The following is a 20,770-nucleotide window of genomic DNA, read 5'->3' as shown; positions in this document are numbered from 1 at the left end:
AGGTATACTTGTTTGAGAAAGATATATTCCGTGGAGTTTATAGCATGGTTTATATCATACACACAAAAAACATGATGAGCAACACAGGGCATAATGAATAAGAATGACAATAATAGACGGATATCCGTGAACTTGATCCATCTATCTCAAAATATTGGACGAAAATCCCAATCGAATAGATGAGAAGCGGGTGGTGACAGATGAAGCAAGCGATGGATCAGATCCGATCTATCCGTTTAACATTGATCCACTAGTATATATGCTCTTAATTCTTTTATCATTTTTAAATTCGATATTTCGTAATTGAATAATTTTCTTTCAAAATCAATTCAAATCGTTACTCCCTTTCAAAATAAATGACTCTATTTGACTTTGCACTATTTACACACACTACTTTGCCCTCTAATCTTATGTACCCAGTATAACATACAGATTATGGTATTTATATTACTCGTTGAACATAGAGAGTATATTCCTTTGATCACAAAAACAAAAACAAATTTTAAAAAAAGACAAAGAAGAGCCGAGGAGAGTGAGGGGCAGCGGAGGGAATTACATGAAAAAAAATTCAAATTAAAGGTTATTCCCGTTTCCCAAGAACAGATTCAAATTGTTTGTCTTTATTATGCACATTACTCAAACGTCACAAACACAATGCGCGCATTTCATGCCAAAAATTCAAACCTATAAACATTTATAAATTGGATCATACAGTACACATTCTTAAATGCTGTAATAATTGTTTAAACCCTAAAAAAAACCAAAAAATTAGAAACCCCAGAAAAAAAATTTAAACCCCTGTTTCATGCATTACAGCTGCTCTTTCCTCATTTTGTTTGACTATTCATTTCTTGATTTCTTTCCAAATTTTGAATATTTTTACTTTCTCTGTCTTCTTTAAAAAGAAAGAGTAGATCTTTTATTATCTTTTCCCATTTTAAAAAAAAATAATTCGTTTCAAATTAAAGAATTTCATCATTTGAAGTGAATATCTTCAACAGTAATTCGACTTTAATCTCTTTCTTTAATCTGCTGCATTGGCCCAGGTAATTTCTTTCTTCCATTTTCTATTCTTATAACTTCATAAAAGTGTAACTTTTCTTGTGTTTTTTAATTTGATTTGGGTCAATTTTTTTGGGGGTTTTAAGGTTTAATTGATGTGGGTGTTTGTCAAATTTGTAAATATTTGATGGGCTGTTAATATTTTAGCATGTTGTATAATCACAAGGCCGAAAAATATGATTTCTTGGTTATAAAAAGTCCACTCTCTTTTTTCAATATTTCTGCTGCATTTATTGATTTCTTGGTGAAATTGATGTGGGTTTTATTCAATGATGTAAATAGTAAAATGGGTATTTGATTAATTTAGGTTTATTATGATAAAGTTCAGTCCTTTGGGTATTTGTTTTTTCAATTTAGTGACATTTTTTAGTTCTTTAATAAGTAAATTAATATGGGATTTTCTTTTCAATTGAAAATGTGAAATGGGAATCTGAATGTTTTTAGTGGATTATATGTATTTTGTGATGTGATTTTTATTGATTTGTTTCTTATCTTTGTATGTATAAAATTGGGCCAGGTTATCAATGGGTAGGAATTTGAGTCCTGCATTACGGCAAGAGTTAGCCAAACTAAAGGATGCAGACTGTAGGAGGTCTGCAATGAAAGCACTGAAATTGTATGTAAAAGACATGGACTCGAAAGCGATTCCGCTATTTCTTGCTCAAGTTTCGGAGACTAAGGATGCCGGTTCATCGCCGGGGGAGTACACCATTTCCATCTATGAAGTCCTTGCTAGGGTACATGGACCTAACATTGTGCCACAACTTGATAATATCATGTCTTCTATTATTAAGACTTTGACTACTAGTGGAGGGTCATTTCCTCTTCAGCAGGCATGTTCTAAGGTGGTTCCTGCAATTGCTAGGTATGGGATTGAGGCTGCTACGCCGGAAGATAAGAAACAACAGTTGATCCATTCACTTTGTAAGCCGCTTACAGATGCTCTTTTGGGCTCTCAAGAGAGCCTGTCTTGTGGTGCTGCCCTTTGTTTGAAAGCCCTTGTGGATTGTGATAATTGGAGGTTTGCTTCTGATGAAATGGTGAATGAGGTTTGCTTAAAGCTAGCTAGTGCCTTGGAGGATAAATCGACACAAACGAATTCTCATATGGGGTTGGTTATGTCGTTGGCTAAACGCAATTGTCTTACAGTTGAGGCTTATGCACGGCTGTTGATAAGGGCGGGGTTGAATATCTTGAATTGTGGCCTGACTGAGAAGAATTCGCAGAAACGCTTGACAGCCATTCAGATGGTGCATTCCTTGATGAAATGCTTGGATATTAGGAGTATTTTTTCGGAGCTAGACTCGATTATTGTGGAGATGGAGAACTGTCAATCTGATCAGATGCCATACGTGAAGGGAGCTGCATTTGAAGCATTGCAGACTGCTAAAAAACTATTAGTAGATCAAGGGTCTAAGATCAGTTGTGACGAGGTTTCAATGACTGGTTCCAACTTCAGTAGGAGTAGTAATAGCCGGAGACAGTTATCAAGTCCTGGCAGCCAGTCACCTTTGTCTGTGTCACCCGAATCACAGACCTTTGATTCGTTTGGTGAGTCTTTCATGGACTCGCCAATGTCAATGAGTCAAGCTTCGTGTAATGGGAATCATATCAGAAGAAATTTCAATAGGAAGCAATGGAGTCAAGAAAATGGATATGTGAATGTGTCCCTGAAGGATGGACTTTTCTCAGAACTTGCTCATGAAAGCGCCAGATCTCATGTGTCCTCAGAACAAGATGAAGGTTCTGATAGTAGGAGAAGTTATGCTAATGGATTTCCAGGGTTTATTCCTGGAACTCCAGTAAATGGGTCACTGAGAAGCCGGCCTCAAAGTCCATCAAATGGAGCATTTAGAAGGCGAGCTCAAAGTCCAGCAAATGGAGCTCTTAGAAGCCGACCACAAAGTCCATCTAATGGAGCATTTAGAAGGCAAGCTCAAAGTCCAGCAAACGGAGCTCTAAGAAGCCGACCACAAAGTCCATCAAATGGAGCATTCAGAAGGCGAGCTCAAAGTCCAGCAAATGGAGCTCTGAGAAGCCGACCTCAAACTCCAGTAAACAAAGCTTTGAGAAGCCGATCTCAAAGCCCATCAATGAGAAGCCAAACTCCCAGTCCTCAGGTAACATAAACATCGATCTCAATTATTCCTGAAATAATAATGTTGCGTAGACTTTAGTTTCTTAGTTCCCTGATTACAGTTGCTAGGAAATAAAACTTGACATACAAGTTTGTATGGGCCTAGAAACATGCTATAGCATATGATTCTTCTACCAACATGTATAATTTTTGAAATAATTGCTGTTGTTTAAATCTGTGTTTAATTGCTTGAGTGCTTTTAATAGTGCATTATGCTTTTGTTTATATTTTATCACATCCTTTTTACTCCCTCTACTTTTTAATCATGGAGCTAGAATTTATGTTGGCATTTTTAAGTTTTGTTTTGGTGCATAATTCTGAATATGTATGCCATATCATCTTCCTATCCTTTGGCAAGACGTAGTATTTTACTATAATTGCCTATCTCAGGATGAAAATTTACGGCCTTAGTCTATTCTATTGATCTGTGGCTGCAATAATCCTGAAGCTTGCTGCTAATTTCTTTCTTTTTGGTGTTTTCAGAGGACTCGCTCTCAGATAAATCTCGATTATGTTAAGATTTTTACTACTCCTAGGAAGCTTGTTCGTTCACTTCAGGATAATGATGAGAATTCAGACTACTTTGGCGATCAATCTAGAAGACAGAGAAGTCCTTGCTCAGCAAATTGTGAATGGAGCCCTGTAGTCAAGTATAACCAAAGCAGTTGCTTAAATAAAAATAGGCCCCAAGATGGCACTGGCAACATGACGGATGGATTTGAAGATCATCAGAGTCATTCTAATTCTAATTCAGAATCAGTCTCATCAACTCAAGACGTTCTGGCCATGGCTAATGGCGATGTCTCTCTCAAAATGTTCCATAGAGATCAAAGTACATCTGAGAAGATTGTGAAAATTCCTGGGCGGAACTTGCTGAAGATGTCCACTTCGGTGTTGTTAATTGTCCTGGTATTTTCTTTAGGTTTTGCATCAGTGTTATTGTTAGGTGATCAGGGTGAATTCGTTGGAGTGGTTCCAACTTAGCTTCCTTAATTTCCAGTGTAGCATGATTAGTTCATTTAATTGTCATGGGAAAACAGCATTTTTTCCATAAAAGAGACCTGCTGTGTATCAATCTGTTAAGCTGTATTGTATCTGTACAAATGAGTACTCGTTTCATCTTCTGAAACTACAAGTAGCTCTCTTTGGAGAATATCATAGGTCTCTTTTGGCAGGAAAATTTATCATTGTATAAGATTTCTCTTATTATGCTGAATTTATAAATTTCTGTTATGACCAACAGCTTATGATAATCAACAGAGCTGGGTGCTTTTTGTCCAGTTATCGTCAATGACCACAGAAGTTGGTCTGTCATCTGTAAAAAAAAGTCCCATTTCGGATATCAGTGAGCCTGAGAAAAGAGAGAAGGCAGCAGGAGTAGAAGGATACTCCAAAAGTCATGTCAGTCTACCATTGTGATAAGTTATTTTCTAAGATTTTCATAAACAACATACGTTGTATTTACAACTTATTTGTTTTCAACAATGATAGCATTTCTGGAAATTTATACAAAAAAATGGCCTCCAAAATGGGGAGGAATATAGCCTGAGACCTGAGAGCAAGTCTAATAGAGTCAATAAATACCTAACAAAGAGTCATTGTTCAGCAGTTCTGTAAAAAGAAAAGAAAAAGAAATTTCACATTAACACAACAAAGACAGATTTAATTCATTTAGTTGATATATTTTGTATGATGGGTTCTTTTTACAAGATGGAAGTGTTAACTATGGAATTTAAAGATTTGGATTATGTAAGCGCTGCTCGCCTTTCCACGATTGTTCAGGACCTAACGTTACAGGTTTGAGCAAAGCTGATTGTCCAACACACAAGTATGCATACTTGCCGTAGAGTTCATGGCTTGACCCTGGACTGTACATGTATAGTTCTTCAAAGCCCTTCCTTCCAACAATGACTGAATTTCTTTTACCCTTTTAAAAAATCAAATTTCAACAAATTAGTCCAGTTAATTATCGTTACTTTTCTACATAGTTTTTGAAATTAGATTTAGAAGTAACAAGATAAAAAGCCAAACCCTGTCTATTATTGTGAAGTTTCGAGGTGCACAAGTGTATATCCTGCTCATTTTTCCTGATAAATGCTTATAATTATCTTCCTCTTCACCTTCTGTTTGCTCGTTTGTTTCTGTATCGTTGCTTTTTGAACCAAACAACTCCTTGAGTGATGATGGAGGCCATGACTTTTTGTTCTTTGCCAAGTTGGGAGGCAATATGAAGAAGTCTGAGATGGGAGGTAGCTTGTTGACATAATTTGATCCCTCTAATCCAAATGCATAAGTGGCATCTGGTGAGCTCAGAGTCAGATGGCTAAGAATAGAACCTGTTAACTCGAGCTGTGAAGATCTCGAGTTTGAAATACTGACCTCTGAAGTCAAGGTATCGTCTTTCAGAGTTATGTTGTACTTTACTTCAACCATGTTTCCAATTTCTCTGCTTATCATTTCTACCTGCATTTTAATACAATATGCCATCAGAAAAACTGTGGCGAGGAAACTGAATTTTAATCACCTTACAACAGCAAAACTGTCTATAAATATTTGCACCATATTCAGCAATTTTTAACTCAATCTACTCACTTAGGCCTTGTTTACTTCACCTTATAAATATAATATTCACTAAAAAATAATTTTAGTTCAGTAAAAATAAGTTCAGTTCATTCCTAAAATGTTTCTCTAATAATATCAGAAGCTAACCTGAATAGAGTCTTGGGAGCTCCCCTTAACATCAGTCAGAACCCAACTAACAGGAGACCATGAAAATCCATTCTCACCAACACAGTTCAAGGCCAAAGAAACACCACCTTGAATGACAGGAGCACCACCGCCATCTCCATACATAGTTCCTCGTTCTGAAACAGAGGTATGCAAAACCTCAATGGAGCTTCCATGCCACATCTTAGGCTTATAGGAAGTGATCAGACCACTAGGCATCAAAATACTGGCTGCACTTCCATTCTCCAAGAGCATCCTGATGACATAGCTGCTTTGTCCAAGCTCAGCGAAAGATACTCCATGGCTTCCAAATTCACTCTGCAAGTACTCAACATTGAAGGGAGGTTGTGGGTAGGCAACTGAAGGAGAACTCACCGATATTGGTAATACAAAGTCTCTTTTATTGAAGGTAATATATCGGGATGAAGTAGACAAAAGATGAGGAGGTAATGAGGTAGGGGAGTTTATGGATTTTGTAGTGGTTAGTAGAGAGAAATTTGATGAGAAGAGAAAACTGCAAGACATTTTTACTTGTGTTCCATCAGAATATGGTGTTCATAGAATAGAATGTTGGAAGGACATGAAGTCCAACAGGAAGCAAAAGAAGATAGAGAGGGTCCACTTATCCTTGCTACCAGCAATTTGTCTTAAGCAGAGCTTTTAGTTGGAAGTAAGTATGTATTGAGATATTTTCTGTTAATTATTTTCCACTCATGGTGATTAGCTTAAAAATAAAATTTCTTACTGTTAAATCTAAAAAAAAAAAAATCAGAGGCCAAGTGAAATGTCTCCCATCAAATTTCACCTTAAATTCGAGTATCTGAACTTATTAGAGCTTATTTATGTAATTGATTTGTCCTAACATATGGAGCTTTTGGTTCACATATCCAACCCCACTTATGAGATTAAGGCTTTGATTGAGTTCGTCCTAAAATGTGGAGCAAGTGTTTTTTCAGGTGAAGAGGAAAGGCCTTAGGAGGGAGGATGCTGTAAGCAGCCTCATCCATCAGACTCTTATTACATCATAAAATAGCACCATATCTTACTATCTGTTGATCCAAATATGCACTCAGAACATAAACTCTATGACAAATATATTGATAAATTCATTATGAATATCAGAATATGGAGTTTATAACATGTTAATTGTTCCAAAATCTTGTCTTGTTCATTTGGAGCACAATGCCCATCATACTCCGGGTTGTAGGATATAATTTGCACAAAACTGGAGAGCTCATTTTCCATTCCATCCAGTAGGTTTTCATATTTCACTGCTATTTTTATGTTTACCTCAAATGAGTCAATTTTTCTGGGCGTTTTAGCTAACTGGTAAACTTTCACATAGTCACATGAATAAATGATTTATGAAGCCTATTTATCTTCAAGGTGATAAATCATGTTACAATGACACATCTTTACAGCGAATGTAATTACAAATTATGTAAGATTATCATGCTCGATAACCTGAGCCCCTCTCCACCCCTCCCCTGGGTCCACAGTCACTGGTACCAACATCGAAGCAGGTCCTGTGCAAATGAAATAATCCCTGCCATATTTTTCAGATAAAGAACCAGGGCTTGCTAAGTATATGTCGTCATAACCCATTCTAATCACACGAAACACAAGCTCCTTTCCCTGAAACAATGTAAACATAAGAGTTTCAGTCAGGAAATGATAGCAGAATGTACCAGCTTTATTATGCAGTAAACATAAGAGTTTCAGACTTTCAGTCAGACAGAGGTTTATTCTGTTACCTGATCAATCGTCTCATATTTTGATGGCGGGGTTCTGTAGAATCGCTTAGATCTCTCTGAAGGAGGAGCTGTATAAACCCTGCTAAACTTATCCTTTAAAATGGTAATAGGCACATCTTGCGTGGTCCATTGACCGGGCTTGCTAGGAGACTGGGAACTATCAGCTTTCATGGCCTCAGAAGGAGAAAGAAGCTCAAAAGGTGAAGATAAAGGAGGGTGAGAACAATAAGAGCAACCTTGAAGTCCTTGTATTCCTGATCCTCCGCGTTTTTTGAATTTGATATGGCTGAGTATTGCACTTGTAAGATCAATCGCTTTGCGGCCATTGTTCTTCACTAGAACTGCTGATGCCATGCTTTCAGGATACAGGGAAACTACATATGTTATGTCCAGTGTTCCACTGGTGCAACTCAATTCAACCTGAAAGACGACTAGATTAGCTGATTAAGTGAAAAGGGGACACAGGAATGAATGCATTTTTAAAAGTCTAGCAGAACAACTGATGGCTTATAAACCTTTTTGGTTTTAAGCTTCCACTAATCATCCTATGCTATAAAAAATAAAATTACAGGGGCAAACCGGCGAACTGTGCTGAGATCAGACATACAATCTTCTTATAGGTAGCTAAGCTTGCTAAGTATTTGTAACATTCGAATACATTTGAATGTATCTACTTAAGTTCCTTAAACAGAAATAAAGTGTTTAGAGTTGTGCTATAATATCTTGAAATCCATGCTTCTAATCTTTGGATTTCATATTGACTTGGGTGCCATAATTTCCAGATAACTTCTAGCTGAGCATAATAAGCAGACAGGCTGAACGTAACAAGCAATCAAACAAGATTAAAACCCAATTTAGCGTTTTAGTGCCATTGCAAACCCCTCATAGGGAAGCAGTGAGCCAGTCAGAAATTGTCAAATTAAACAGTCTGGAAACTAGTTTCTCCGTGACTCCATCTAGTCGCCTCTTGGTCCCAAATTCCCAAATCCTCGTAATTACTGTATGATTCTACCCCCCAAAAATATTAGTAATAGCTAAGTCAACTCTTTCGTGTCATAAATAAAATCAAGTAATGGCATAGATAACTCTAATGATCTCTCATTACTACATTAGGAGATGTGACAATATTATCTTGACATCCTAAAATAGTACTCGTATTTCGTATGTGACTAGTTCTGTACTCTTCTAGCTCCTTTTGGAAGCGTCATTGAGGAATTCCGATATGAGTAGCCTTATGGCCTTATTAAGAAATTCTATAGCCATTGCAAACTAGAGTTTGCTAGATACTGGTATTTCAAACTAAATACAGATCAAAACCTATACATTATTATGTTGCATAATTCAATACTTAGAAGCAAATTAATTGGCCAATCGATCAACTTATCATACTATACTGTTTACAACGAGATAAGAAAGTTGAGACAACCGTGTTTCGATTATACCTGGACAGCATCAAAAGAGTCAGAATCAACATTTTTTACAGACCACTCAGCTCCTGCTAGCACTGACCCTTTAGCAGCAGCAGGTTCAGACTTTCTGAAAGGGTCAGGTTTCTTAGTAGCAGCAATAACTGGTTGTGTTACATCATTAAGCACTAATCCAATACCGCCTTTGGACTGTGGAAGTGTATACAAAACCTCCTCAAAACCGTCGTCTTTCCAGTACACTTTAGGCCTATACGAGGTAACATGTGCATTTGATAGTTGCAGCTTTAATGAGCTTCCATTTCTTACACTTAGCTCAACTATGGGTGTGTTAACATTTGTACTAGTATCAGTTGATTCTAAGAAGTTTATGCCTTTTCTACCAAACTGATCATTGAGAGACTCAACTAGAGCAGACGGTGAGGCGGTTGTTGCCGGGGCTGAGGAGGCTTTGCAGATTGTGGTGGGTTTGAGCAGGGAGAATGGTAGTAGAGAGGCCATAGAATGTCTCAGCTGCAGTAGATGATGAGGTGAGATAGAGGTTTCTCATCCTCTTTTTTTTTTTTTTTGGTTTTTTCAAATGGGATTTTCTCGTAAGTGGGAGTGGGACACCCATTTTTTGGCTTCATATTTCGTAACTTTGGCTACATTCTTGATTTATTATTTAATTCTTTTTTTTTCAGATTTGGTTGTTGCAATGAGGCTAGAAAGGTAGAACATATGGAGTAATAATTAATAAACATCTATTTACCTTACATCTTTATATTGAGAGATTACGACTTGTTATACTTTTGATATTGTTGAGATAACAATTTTAATTGAAAGATTACGACTTGTCATGAAATACGAAGTAATTGTTTGGACGACATGCAGAAATCTAGTGCATCTCCCGATGAAGGTCACCCCGCATTTAGCCAACTCAACAGCAACTCTGCTACCCTTCCATAGCCTGAAAGCTACGGTCTTTCATAATGTTCCAGTAACTCTAAACAGAGAATGCATGCATATTTTCCATTAAATTGTTACTATATGGTTTTTGTAAACTGATTAATTATATATCATCACAATTAACTTACAACTTCAGGCCTCTGATCAAAGCCGACAGCACCACTTTTTCAAAAATTGGCTGGGAATACCAGGACAAACCCGCAGCCCTTCGTGCTTAATCTGTATTCACAACCACCTAACCTCAGGGTACACAGGGGCTGAACATTTTTTTAAAAAATTCAGATCACTCGTACGCTGACTTAAATGAAAGGTTTTGTCACCTAATCAAGCCCATATGTAACAGATTTACTACAGGACTTGGTAAATGGTAACAACTCCAAAAATGTTGAATTTCTTTCAAAGATTAGAACATTAGATACGACACAGTTGTTTACAGAGGTAGGAAGCTCACTACCTTACCAAAACAAGATGATTGGGATTTGGGAGAATGAAAGAATCAGAACTATAAAATTAAAGTTGTAGATTCAACTTTCTTCCCCAAACAAGATGCATATGACATGAACTCTTAGAACTGATCTACGACTAACAGTATTTCTTTACTAATTGAGTAATTTCTTCTGACTATAGCTACAACAACAATCTAGCACTATCCATAGCAAAATTTTGTGTTTCATATCATTAAAAAAAAAATACAAAAACAAGAGGTAAATAATGCAGCCAGGAAACGGATTTTACGTGAACCAACAAAATCACAACCAAAAAAAGCTTTTCATAGGAAGCACTTAGTCCTCTTCCATTCCAGCACCAGCAGCAGCGGCAGCATCTCTCCTGGGTCCACCAGCTTGTTTCGCCATTATTATCTGCAGGGCAAAATTAACCAGTATAAATAACCTAACTACTGTAAATCAAGAGTTAATCAGGAGAACACGAAAGAGCAAAGATGCAAGAAATATGTAAATGCATCCTGAATAAGGTTTGACCCTCAACTTATAATACAATTATTTAAGATTAATTATACCAATTCACAAGTTGGCTAGCAATTGAGAAATGGCAGTCACTGGCTTAATGCCAAGGCTTCTCCAGTGGTTGCCACTTGCCAGCACAGTCTGCCACGGTGATTCTAGCCTATTCAGGTTAGTTCACTAATCTCTTCAATATATCTTTTTTTTTTTTTTTTGACAAACTCTTCAATATATCTCACTATACCTTTACAACGAACAAATATAAATTGTGTAAAAGTGTTCCTTGAGGTCCTTGCCCATGCCTTTTCCTTAGGGCCTTGATGTGCATCTTTTAAAGCTAAGAGAACCAACCATATTATTGAAAATGGTCACAGCGAGACTTATACCCCCAGTTGAACAGTTCAATACTAATGCTAAAGCGGGTGAATTGCCCCAAAAAAGAACATTAGTAAGTCCTACAAGAGGTGGGTTTGGCCAGTTTGTAAGTGCACAGAGTTATCTAATAGGCCGTTCATAGTTACAGAGACTATATAAACGCAGGCATCATACACTGACAAGTTATAATAGTAAAGCAGTTGAGAATTGAGATATCTTGAGTTGCCCCCCCCCCCCCCTCCCCTCTTTCACGATGCTTAGCAAAGCAGACTCAATAGTATTATGAACTAATGATACAGGAAGAAGAGTTGAACTCTGAAAAACTAACCTAACTTTCCTTTACCAATTGGATTATTGCCATGTTAGTCGACACTAGACAATCAACCTTTTACCAACATTATTTATTCCAACATTTTAAGCTACAAAGCAAGTTGTAATATACCTGATCAACTCGTAGAACAGTGCAGACAGCGTCGGCAGCATATTTGAGAGCAAAGAACCTGCACAGAATGCAGTAATATAAGTTTCGATTATCTAGCTCAGATACAAGCTTTATGTTAAGACCAGCAGCTCTAACTAAATATTTTGGCCAGTACATTACTAGAAGGGCAATTAATAATTGACACTTGATTTAAAATATTAATACATCAATTTAAACTGAGATTCCTCGATTAAATATTTCATGAAAATTTGACATAAATTTGGGAAATAAGTACACTAGCGAGCAGAAAATAACTTACTTGGTGACATGGAGGTCCCAGATACTCAATGCTGAAACATCCTTGCAGGCACCCTCCTCAAGGTCAATGCCAACTCTTGTATTCCCAGATGAATGTTCGCTATATAATGATGATATGATTTGCATCGCATCAAGGCCAGCATTCTCTGCTAGTGTTCTGGGGACCATCTCAAAGCTCTCTGCAAACTTTGCAATGGCATACTGATCTAACCTGTAGACATGAATGGTTCAGCATAATGTAAAATAATTCTTCTCAGAGCAACAGGGCTGATAATATTGCACATACCATGAGACTTTAAGCAAAAAATGAAGATAAAACTAGAAAGAGATATGATGGGAAAATGACTAGAAAAATAAGCCTAATGTAGACATGCAAACAATTCATCCAACTACTTTGAAGTAATTAGAAGTAGAGAGATTAATAATAAAGAAAAAGCACTAGTGTGTGAAAAGAATGCTCGAATTATTTCCATATGACTTCTCCGATTGATAAGCAAGCTTTTAAATATACACGTATAAAGCAGATAAGAACAGAAGCAATGGATACTTTACCAACAACTAAAATTACAGTTCTTGAAACCTACATTTACTTGAACAAAAAATGCGACACCAAAAGTGATTGGAGAGCTTAGTCCACATGATGTCTTCTAAAATTAGAGTCAATTAAGGAAGCAGAACTGAAGAATCAAATTTCATGCATCAGCATACAAATCCTACATTCATTGACGAGATTAAAAAAAACAAGTAACCCATAATAAACCTTCTACAAATTCCGAAATAGCATTGTTCATACATTAACATGATTAAGTCCATCAAAGTCTAAGGATAATTCAATACAAGGAACATAATAGACAAGTCAAAATTGCATGCATAATTACCATTACAAGTAATTTGACATTCATGCATGGCACTAGAATCTTTCACGGTGGAGAAATAATCCAAACGGATTAATAATGTTCTAAAGCTACTATGTTCAAATCAGACTCTATCTAATTAGCATGAATACACAACAAAGTGCATTAAAAACTAATTGAAAGACCTAGGAAGATGGCAGAGAACAAAATACACATTATAGTTATTATTATGAAAAATGGAAATAGACATGACATCTTATCACAAAAAAAGACAAAGAGTGCAAGCTGAGAAAGGAGAAACATGGCCAGCACTCAGTAGGCAGCACTGCAGGTTAACTAAAGCAGTGATGATATGACAGCAAAATGACCAGCTTGGTCAGACCCGAAAGGACATGAGAAAACCTATCAAGACAAGGTTCCTCCGACTAGTTATTAACAGCTTTGTACTAACATAATCATCCTAAAAGTCTAAGATCCATAATTACCCTGTTTCTTTGAAGGAGAATTCCTTCAATCTCCTTGCCAACTCAATCTCAGTAGCCGCTGCACCAGGGACAGTTCGACTATCCTTGCACATAGCCTGGAAACAAAAAGCATAACAAAACATGAGCATCTTATTCAAACTCCAATATTTATGAAGACAGAAAAACAAATTGCAAAAACTTGCCTTGTAAGTGTTTACTCCATCATCAACTGCTCTTTCCAGATCATCCAATATACTATCTGTACTTCCTCGTAATACCACAGTTGTCAAAGAGTTTCCACCTTCTTCATTTCTCACAACAGTCACCTACAGGAGTAAGATAATATAAGAATAAATTTTTACAACCATTAAAGACAAGGGAGCTGGAGAGAAGCCATAAGAGAACTATAAGAGACAACCACCCTATAACATAATTGGATGTAAAAATGCTGATCAACAAACATACCCTGGTACCACCGATTTCCTCGACGGAAACAGAATCGACATGTCCCAAATCATTTGGATTAGGCTGGCTGAGTTTCAACTGCCATACCGATTATAAGCGCACATAAGTTAGCGAAACCAAAAAGGATAACTTAAAAGACAACCACCACATTTAGATTTTCTTACCAGTGCAACTGCCCCAGTTGTGCGACAAAATCTTCGCAACTCGAACTTAGAGCTGATCTTGAGGACCATAAGCCTGCAACCAAGAGAAACAGAATTAACATCCAAAACGCACAAAGAATCTGAGCATTCCCTTTTTACTGCTCCCTCCGTTCCCATATGTTTTTTACGTTTGGATTTATGCGCGGTTATTAAGAAATTGTGTAAAGTAGAGGTATGTTGGAATATTTCAATGATTGAAAGTACAATTTTATTGAAAAATACAATGTTAAGCATGTGAGGTGAAGAAATTAGAGGAGAGAGGAGAGAGAGAGTAATAATAAGTGTTAAAAAACTATTAAAATAGTACAAAAAGTACAATAGCACATGGAAAAGTAAGGACTTTTGAGTATTAAAATTGTAAAACAAGGGTAATTTTGTCCAAAATTTATGACTAAAATAAGAAAGATACTAAATGTAAATAATAAAGAGGAGCACCCTAAATGAAAACGTAAAAAACATTTAGGAACGGAGGGAGTACAACATAGCATATCAACAAATTACAGTAGCAATTAATTTATACTCAAGATCCCACAACAAGTAAGAATCATTTTACTATATGGTGAATATCAACCTCATTACACCACAACAGCCAGAATTAGCATGTCAAGACCAAACAAAGCACTTCGCAATTCACATACATCATAACTCCATCACATTGGTTGGTAAAAAGAAGAAAGTAACTTCATAACAAAATTATCCACCAAACGAAGACATTAATTAAATGAAACAAATTGACACAACAGCAATATGCACATGTCATGCTGGTTATCATCCTCTACATTGAAGCTTGTTATACCAAAAGAGAGCTATCCAGTATTAGCAAGTAGCAACAGGACTTAAAATTTTTCCAAATACCATTAAATAAAGTCAACAATTTTAAATGTATGAGGAGACCATATGAAATTACATCATCAAGGCATGACAATTTAAATAAAGTTTTCATTTACTGGATAGCGTACTATGCCCATGGGCCATGGCTCCATACTTGTAAGCTTTTTATTTATTTATAACTAAAGACAAAAGGAAATAGGTTGCCTTCGCCCACATGAATTTCTTTTCACAAGTTTACAAATTTCTGAACTTGCAAACAAGGCTTTGTCAAGCTCATCACCAAAATTAAGGAACAAAATGAATATAAAGCTTTTAGAAGCAGACAACACATACTTGTAACGCTCACAGAAGTGCAATGCCATGTCTCCTACAGCTCCACCACTGACTATAACTTTGGCACCAGATTCGGCAACTGCCTTAATGAGCTCTTCAACTCTTGCTTCTTCAGTTTTGGAATAATTCTCCAGCTGCAAAGTATGGAAATATATACAAGATTTACTATAGAATTACAATAGCAACTGTATTCTAATTTCACAACACCCATCTCGAACATTAACAATAGCCATGCCCAATTAAACACAGTATTCATATAGGCCAACGTTTTTTAGACTTGGCTATTCGTAACACGTGCGCTATTTCATGAAATTTTCAAGGGCAATACAGCGATACCCATTTCATAGTATTGACTATCTGGCATGGGGATGTGACATAAAATGAAGGGTCCAAAAGGCAATTGCAAACTTTATATTTTCATCTGATCATCAAAGTAAGCTATAAATAGCCAGGGTACCTGCTCAGCACTGTGAATGAGAACAGTTCCTTTTGTTTCGGTAGCTGAAGTATCTACACCTTGTACGAACACAGCAACCTGAAAATGCACAATCAAACAATCAAGGACTATAGTATTGCATTTTCCCACATTAAAATATCAGGAGCTTATGAGTACAAATGTAGAAGAGAGTAAATTAGTAACAGAACAGTACATAAAGCCAGGAAGTAGTCACTTAACAGTTTTGAAAGAGCTAACAGTGGTAGTGAATGAAGTAGAATTTCTAGAAGTAGACAATAGTTGTAGTGAAAACAGTAGCATTTCTAGAAGAAATGTAAAAGACATCCTAATCATAGAAGTTAACATGAAAATCCAACAAGTGACAATAAATTGAAAGGGTTCGTAAGTAGGAAGGAATAGATAAGGATCTGACCAGAACAAGGTCAAAGTTAGAAAGAGACATGCGCCAAGGATACAATAAGAAGACTAGGAAATACTCCAAAATATTACAAACAAGAGGAGTGGCTCCTATGGGATTTTCACCTCTAATTGTTAGCACACTACAAATTTCTATTAAGGGAAATGTCTTTAGTGAGCTTTAGACAGTCAAGTGACCCCCCCCCCCCCCACACTCCCAAGTCAATTTTGCAATTATCCTTTATGTCTAAGTTCTTCAGAGACATATCTTATCCCCCCACCCAATCCCTACATCCCAAGTCAATTTTGCAAATTTCCTTCATGTCTAAGTTCTTCACAGACATAACAGGATCACACATCCTTAGTCAATAGTCATCCAGTTGATCTTTCTAATGTAAGCATAAATCTAAGCCACACCTTTTACCATACTTGGAACAAAAGTCCCCCTTCTCCTAATTTTGAGCCACTTCATTCCAAACATTGAACATCACGTATACCCATCTATCAAATAGCATAATGTCAATCTTAATTCCATCTATCAAAACTTACTACTGAGCTCTTCTTTGCAAGTGGAAAGTAAATTAAAGAGACGCAGCGGTCAACAAAATGGAGCTCATGAGAAAGCTAGTCATTAAGAGTAAAAATACTATAATCCAGGATGGCAAATTGTCAATCTTAATTCCTTCACCTTTGGTGAGAAAATAATAACAAATTTGAAAAGAAATAACATAATAGCGGTAATAGGGTGTGACAATATTTTTAAAGACACCAAATATGATTATAGAGTAGGCAGGATAAACTAACATATAGAGCTATATACTCACTCTCGACAAGTAAGTTTGTAACATATACAAATGTAAGAAGATCAAATAAAAGTAATAATACCGCCTCATGAAAAGACAATGGAAACATGAAGAATAACTTGCCTTGGGTTTCTCCACTCGCTTTATGCTGCCAACAGCATCACTCTTCAAAACCATTCCTCGCACAACTGTGGAGTTGTGCAAGCCACCTCCCACAAGTTTCGCAACACGCACATTATCAACATTGAAGTTTACAGGATTGTATGGGCACACTTGGATGCATGCCTATGGAACAATGTAAGTTGAAGCCAATTAAGATATAAAAGACTACCAGTACTACACGAAAACTGATTTCATAAAAATGATGAGCAAAGGCCAATTACATCGGCAATAAGGTTGCACAGCATATCCTCCTGGCCAAATTGCTTGCTTGCGACTGCAGCTTTCATCCGAGAAATAACCTCATCCTTGTTTCTCACGTCCATTTTGTCAGAACCTTCCTCAACCAACTCACCCAAGATTCTAATTGTCTAAAGGAAAAATTAAAAAAATATATCAATTCAATAAGCATGTGTCTTTAAACCTGTTACACATCTGAATAAAACATATCAAGCATAATAGATATGACGAACCTCATTGATCCCTTTGGTATATCCCGTGATTATTTCACTTGGGTGCAATCCCATTCTTATTAGCTCTTCTGCACCTCGAAGAAGCTCTCCTGCAAATGAGATTGTCAAGTTTGCTCCATCACCAATCTCTTCTTGCTGAGCTTTACCGGCTAAAACCAAGATTTTAGCAGCAGGGTGCTGTATCTCGAGCTCACTCACGATAGTACCAGCATCATTTGTAATAAATTGCTTATCCAAGTGATTAATAACCAATTTGTTCCTCCCTACACAACATAAAATAAACATCTCCCAAATTCAACTTATAGTAATATCAAACCATGTGAGATCCCTCAACAAATGAGGGCAAAAAAAATAATATAGAAACCCTAAAGCTACTTCAAGTGCTCCAAATCATGTTTCCCTCCGTCAAGCACGTAAAACCCGTTCGCAAGGACGAATAATAGAGTGGATCCAAGAGTAAAGTGCGGTTGATTTCGGGGTTTGGACCTTCATTTAGGTCTTAATTACTCATTTAACTGGCGCATTTACACTATATAATACTCAAATCATTGACAATGTCCAATACATTAAGCTAGAGTTAAGGATCCAAATATACCAAAAACCTAAAGTTAACATAGATAATCCAACAATTCAAATCATTCCCAAAAGAGCAAGTTCCTTTCAGCCCATTAAAACATAAACCCAGAAAAATTGACACTCAAACAAAGCAAATAACATAAAAAAAACATTCAAAAAACTGCAAAAAAAAAAATCTGGGTTTTTTCCAAGACAAAAAATTTCAGCAAACAAGCAATAACCCACATCATAAATCAGAACAAAACCCCAGAATCTGCGATCTAAGAGAGAAAAGGAGGGATATTTTTACCATTGGGGCCAAGAGAAGTGCGAGTAATGTCGGAAAGCTCTTTGCAAGCTTCAATATTTTTACAGACGGCTTCTTCGACACCAGAAAGATGGCGATGGCCTTCCTTAAGCATGGATTGTATACCGTACGGCTGCAAATTGAACCCCATTTTTAGAGAGAGAAAGCAAAGGAGAGGAGAGAGAAAGAGGAGGGTTTGTTTGAGTTCGATCAGAGAAGTGGGTTTTAAGTGAGAGAGTGTGGTTATGGAAGAACAAGTTTGAAGAAGTGAGAGAGTTAAGTCGAAAGCCCTAGAATTTTTTACTTTTTCAAAAAATTAAAAAGTCGCAGTTTTTTTTTTTTTTTTAAAAAAAAAATAGCCCTAGAATTTCTCTCTCTTTTGCTCTAATCTAACAAATTTTTTATTTTAGAGGGTGAGGGATAGCTCAAGTGGTTAGAGCTTCCCTCCCGGTTCCAAAAGATCATGAGATCGATTCTCACCCTCGCCCTTGTGGCTCTCTAAACACCAAAAAAAAACAAATTTTTTATTTTTCACTTTTTATTAGGAAAGCTCCATTTATACTTCTTCGGTTTTTGACATGTTTGACTTTTATACAATTATATTATTCACCACCTCTGTTTTTTACTCCCTCCGTGTTTTTTTTAAGTGTTACAGTTTGACCGGTACATAGTTTTAGACAATTTAATTGACTTAAATAAAATAATAGATAAGTGGGGTAGTTGGAGTATTAGAAAATTGTAAAAGAAAGATAATATGGTTAATAGTTTATTGAAAAGTAATGAATGTGAGAGGAAAAATATAATAAAAAAGTAGTAGTGAGTTTGTCTGGGGACCATAAGAGGAGAAAGATATAATATTTTATTGTAGCTTTTTACCAAAAAAAAAAAGAAATTTAACACTTATTAAAACATGGAGGGAGTATCGTTTTGTGAATTATTTGTAAGAAAAAACATATTCATGTGAGATATTGTTATACTCGTCTCAATAACTAGATTACCATTGTCATAATCAGTGGCGGATCTACACGTGTGCACATGAGTCAGGTGACTCAGCAGTGCCAAAAAAAAATTTAAAAAAAAAAAAACAAAAAACAAGATAAAACGGCCAAAAGGCCCAAAACGCGTGAAACTAAACTATTGGAAACCTCACAACCCTAAATCTCTCTCTCCTCTTTCATTTCTCTTTCCTCACGCATTCAAGCCGCTCCTTCTTCTTTTTTCTTTCTCTCTCCTCTTTCATTTCTCTTTCCTCACGCTTCTTCTCCTCTCCTTCATTTTCCTCTTTTCTTCTCCTTCACTTTCCTTTTCTTATTCAGTTATCTGTCTTTCCAAATGTTTAGGTGGTGCTGTTGATAAATTTTATGGTTTTTAAGGTCGAATTCAACCATGAAAAATCTAGATCTAGAATTTTTAAGGTCGAATTCGGTCTTATTAAATCAAATTCGAGGTAATTAGAGGTTTGAGGTATGGTTTCGTGTTTTGTTTGATTTTTGGTTTCGTTTTTTTAAGTTGATTTCCTTTCGGTTTTTTTTGTTGATTTTTGTTGTTTGTTTTAGTGGGTTTTATTTTCGTTAATTTCTCGGTTTGATTTGTTTTTCGTTGAGTTTTGGGTTTGATTTTATGGAAAATTATTTTGGGTTTGATTATTGATTTTCGTGTTATATTTGTAAATTTGTGGTTTGATTCAATAATTTTTAGGTTTGATTTTCGAGGTGAAATTGTTTGATTTTTGTTTTTTTTAGATATGATTTGTTAATTTTGTTGGAATTTTATGTATGTATTCTTGTAAATTTTGTTAAAGAGTAGCTTTTGTGGTGTCTTAATGTGGTTTTTGCGGTGAATGGGTGAGATTCTAGGGTGGGCAGTGGTGGTAGGTTAAGGTGGTTTCAAATGGTGACTCACATGTATGGAAACCCTGGATCCGCCACTTGTTATAATATTTACAACTTTTATAAATCTTATGGAATTAAATGATGATTAAAGTTTTGCATTAGCAAGCATGATAAATGAAACAGAATAAGTAAAAAAAAACGGATGAAGTAAGAACTTAAGAACCGTATGCCTAATTAGGTTTAAAAAAAAAAAAAAAAACAAACCTAATCAATGAGATTAACACAAATTCTTTGGAATATGTGGCAAATGAGCCCCGCCCATAACTTAATACTTATGTGCAAATTAGTGTTCACAAAAAAAAATGTGCAAATTACTCCCTTTAGTATTAGTCGAAGCAAATCAGATCAGCCTTGCACTTTATGTAAACGTGTAATTAACACCTAAATGATAAATTTTGGCCATATATAATTTGAAAAATAATAATTTCACCAAATACCACTATAATTTTA

General features: G+C 36.1%; 4 protein-coding genes across 4 annotated transcripts; 1 reads left to right on the top strand and 3 right to left on the bottom strand.

The window, feature by feature from the left end:
* Window positions 1-820: 820 nt before the first annotated feature.
* Window positions 821-4,209, top strand: LOC145609037 (protein SINE1-like). Its single transcript, XM_081664608.1, has 3 exons — window positions 821-1,046; window positions 1,580-3,182; window positions 3,683-4,209. The coding sequence occupies exons 2-3, from the start codon at window positions 1,587-1,589 to the stop codon at window positions 4,181-4,183; spliced, it is 2,097 nt and encodes a 698-aa protein (XP_081520734.1). The 5' UTR covers window positions 821-1,046; window positions 1,580-1,586; the 3' UTR covers window positions 4,184-4,209.
* Window positions 4,210-4,834: 625 nt separating this feature from the next.
* On the bottom strand, window positions 4,835-6,530 carry LOC145608568 (protein NDH-DEPENDENT CYCLIC ELECTRON FLOW 5-like). The gene is made up of 3 exons (XM_081664182.1): window positions 5,909-6,530; window positions 5,231-5,662; window positions 4,835-5,126 (listed from the first exon to the last, which is right to left on the bottom strand). The coding sequence occupies exons 1-3, from the start codon at window positions 6,449-6,451 to the stop codon at window positions 4,932-4,934; spliced, it is 1,170 nt and encodes a 389-aa protein (XP_081520308.1). The 5' UTR covers window positions 6,452-6,530; the 3' UTR covers window positions 4,835-4,931.
* A 725-nt stretch (window positions 6,531-7,255) lies between these two features.
* Window positions 7,256-9,669, bottom strand: LOC145607958 (photosynthetic NDH subunit of subcomplex B 2, chloroplastic-like). Its single transcript, XM_081663553.1, has 3 exons — window positions 9,123-9,669; window positions 7,681-8,100; window positions 7,256-7,561 (listed from the first exon to the last, which is right to left on the bottom strand). Exons 1-3 carry the CDS (start codon window positions 9,603-9,605, stop codon window positions 7,364-7,366), a joined length of 1,101 nt encoding a protein of 366 aa, XP_081519679.1. The 5' UTR covers window positions 9,606-9,669; the 3' UTR covers window positions 7,256-7,363.
* A 766-nt stretch (window positions 9,670-10,435) lies between these two features.
* Window positions 10,436-18,697, bottom strand: LOC145607805 (T-complex protein 1 subunit theta-like). The gene is made up of 13 exons (XM_081663401.1): window positions 18,432-18,697; window positions 17,567-17,829; window positions 17,318-17,464; window positions 17,058-17,219; window positions 15,736-15,813; window positions 15,279-15,412; window positions 14,076-14,148; window positions 13,912-13,989; window positions 13,650-13,772; window positions 13,468-13,562; window positions 12,130-12,339; window positions 11,832-11,889; window positions 10,436-10,912 (listed from the first exon to the last, which is right to left on the bottom strand). The coding sequence occupies exons 1-13, from the start codon at window positions 18,577-18,579 to the stop codon at window positions 10,835-10,837; spliced, it is 1,647 nt and encodes a 548-aa protein (XP_081519527.1). The 5' UTR covers window positions 18,580-18,697; the 3' UTR covers window positions 10,436-10,834.
* Window positions 18,698-20,770: the final 2,073 nt, after the last annotated feature.

This window comes from Chenopodium album, chromosome 23, assembly GCF_948465745.1.
Source record: "Chenopodium album chromosome 23, dcCheAlbu1.1, whole genome shotgun sequence".
NCBI classification, from domain to species: Eukaryota; Viridiplantae; Streptophyta; class Magnoliopsida; order Caryophyllales; family Amaranthaceae; genus Chenopodium; species Chenopodium album.
Note: the sequence above shows the minus strand (reverse complement) of the source record. Positions and strands in the feature narration are given on the sequence as shown.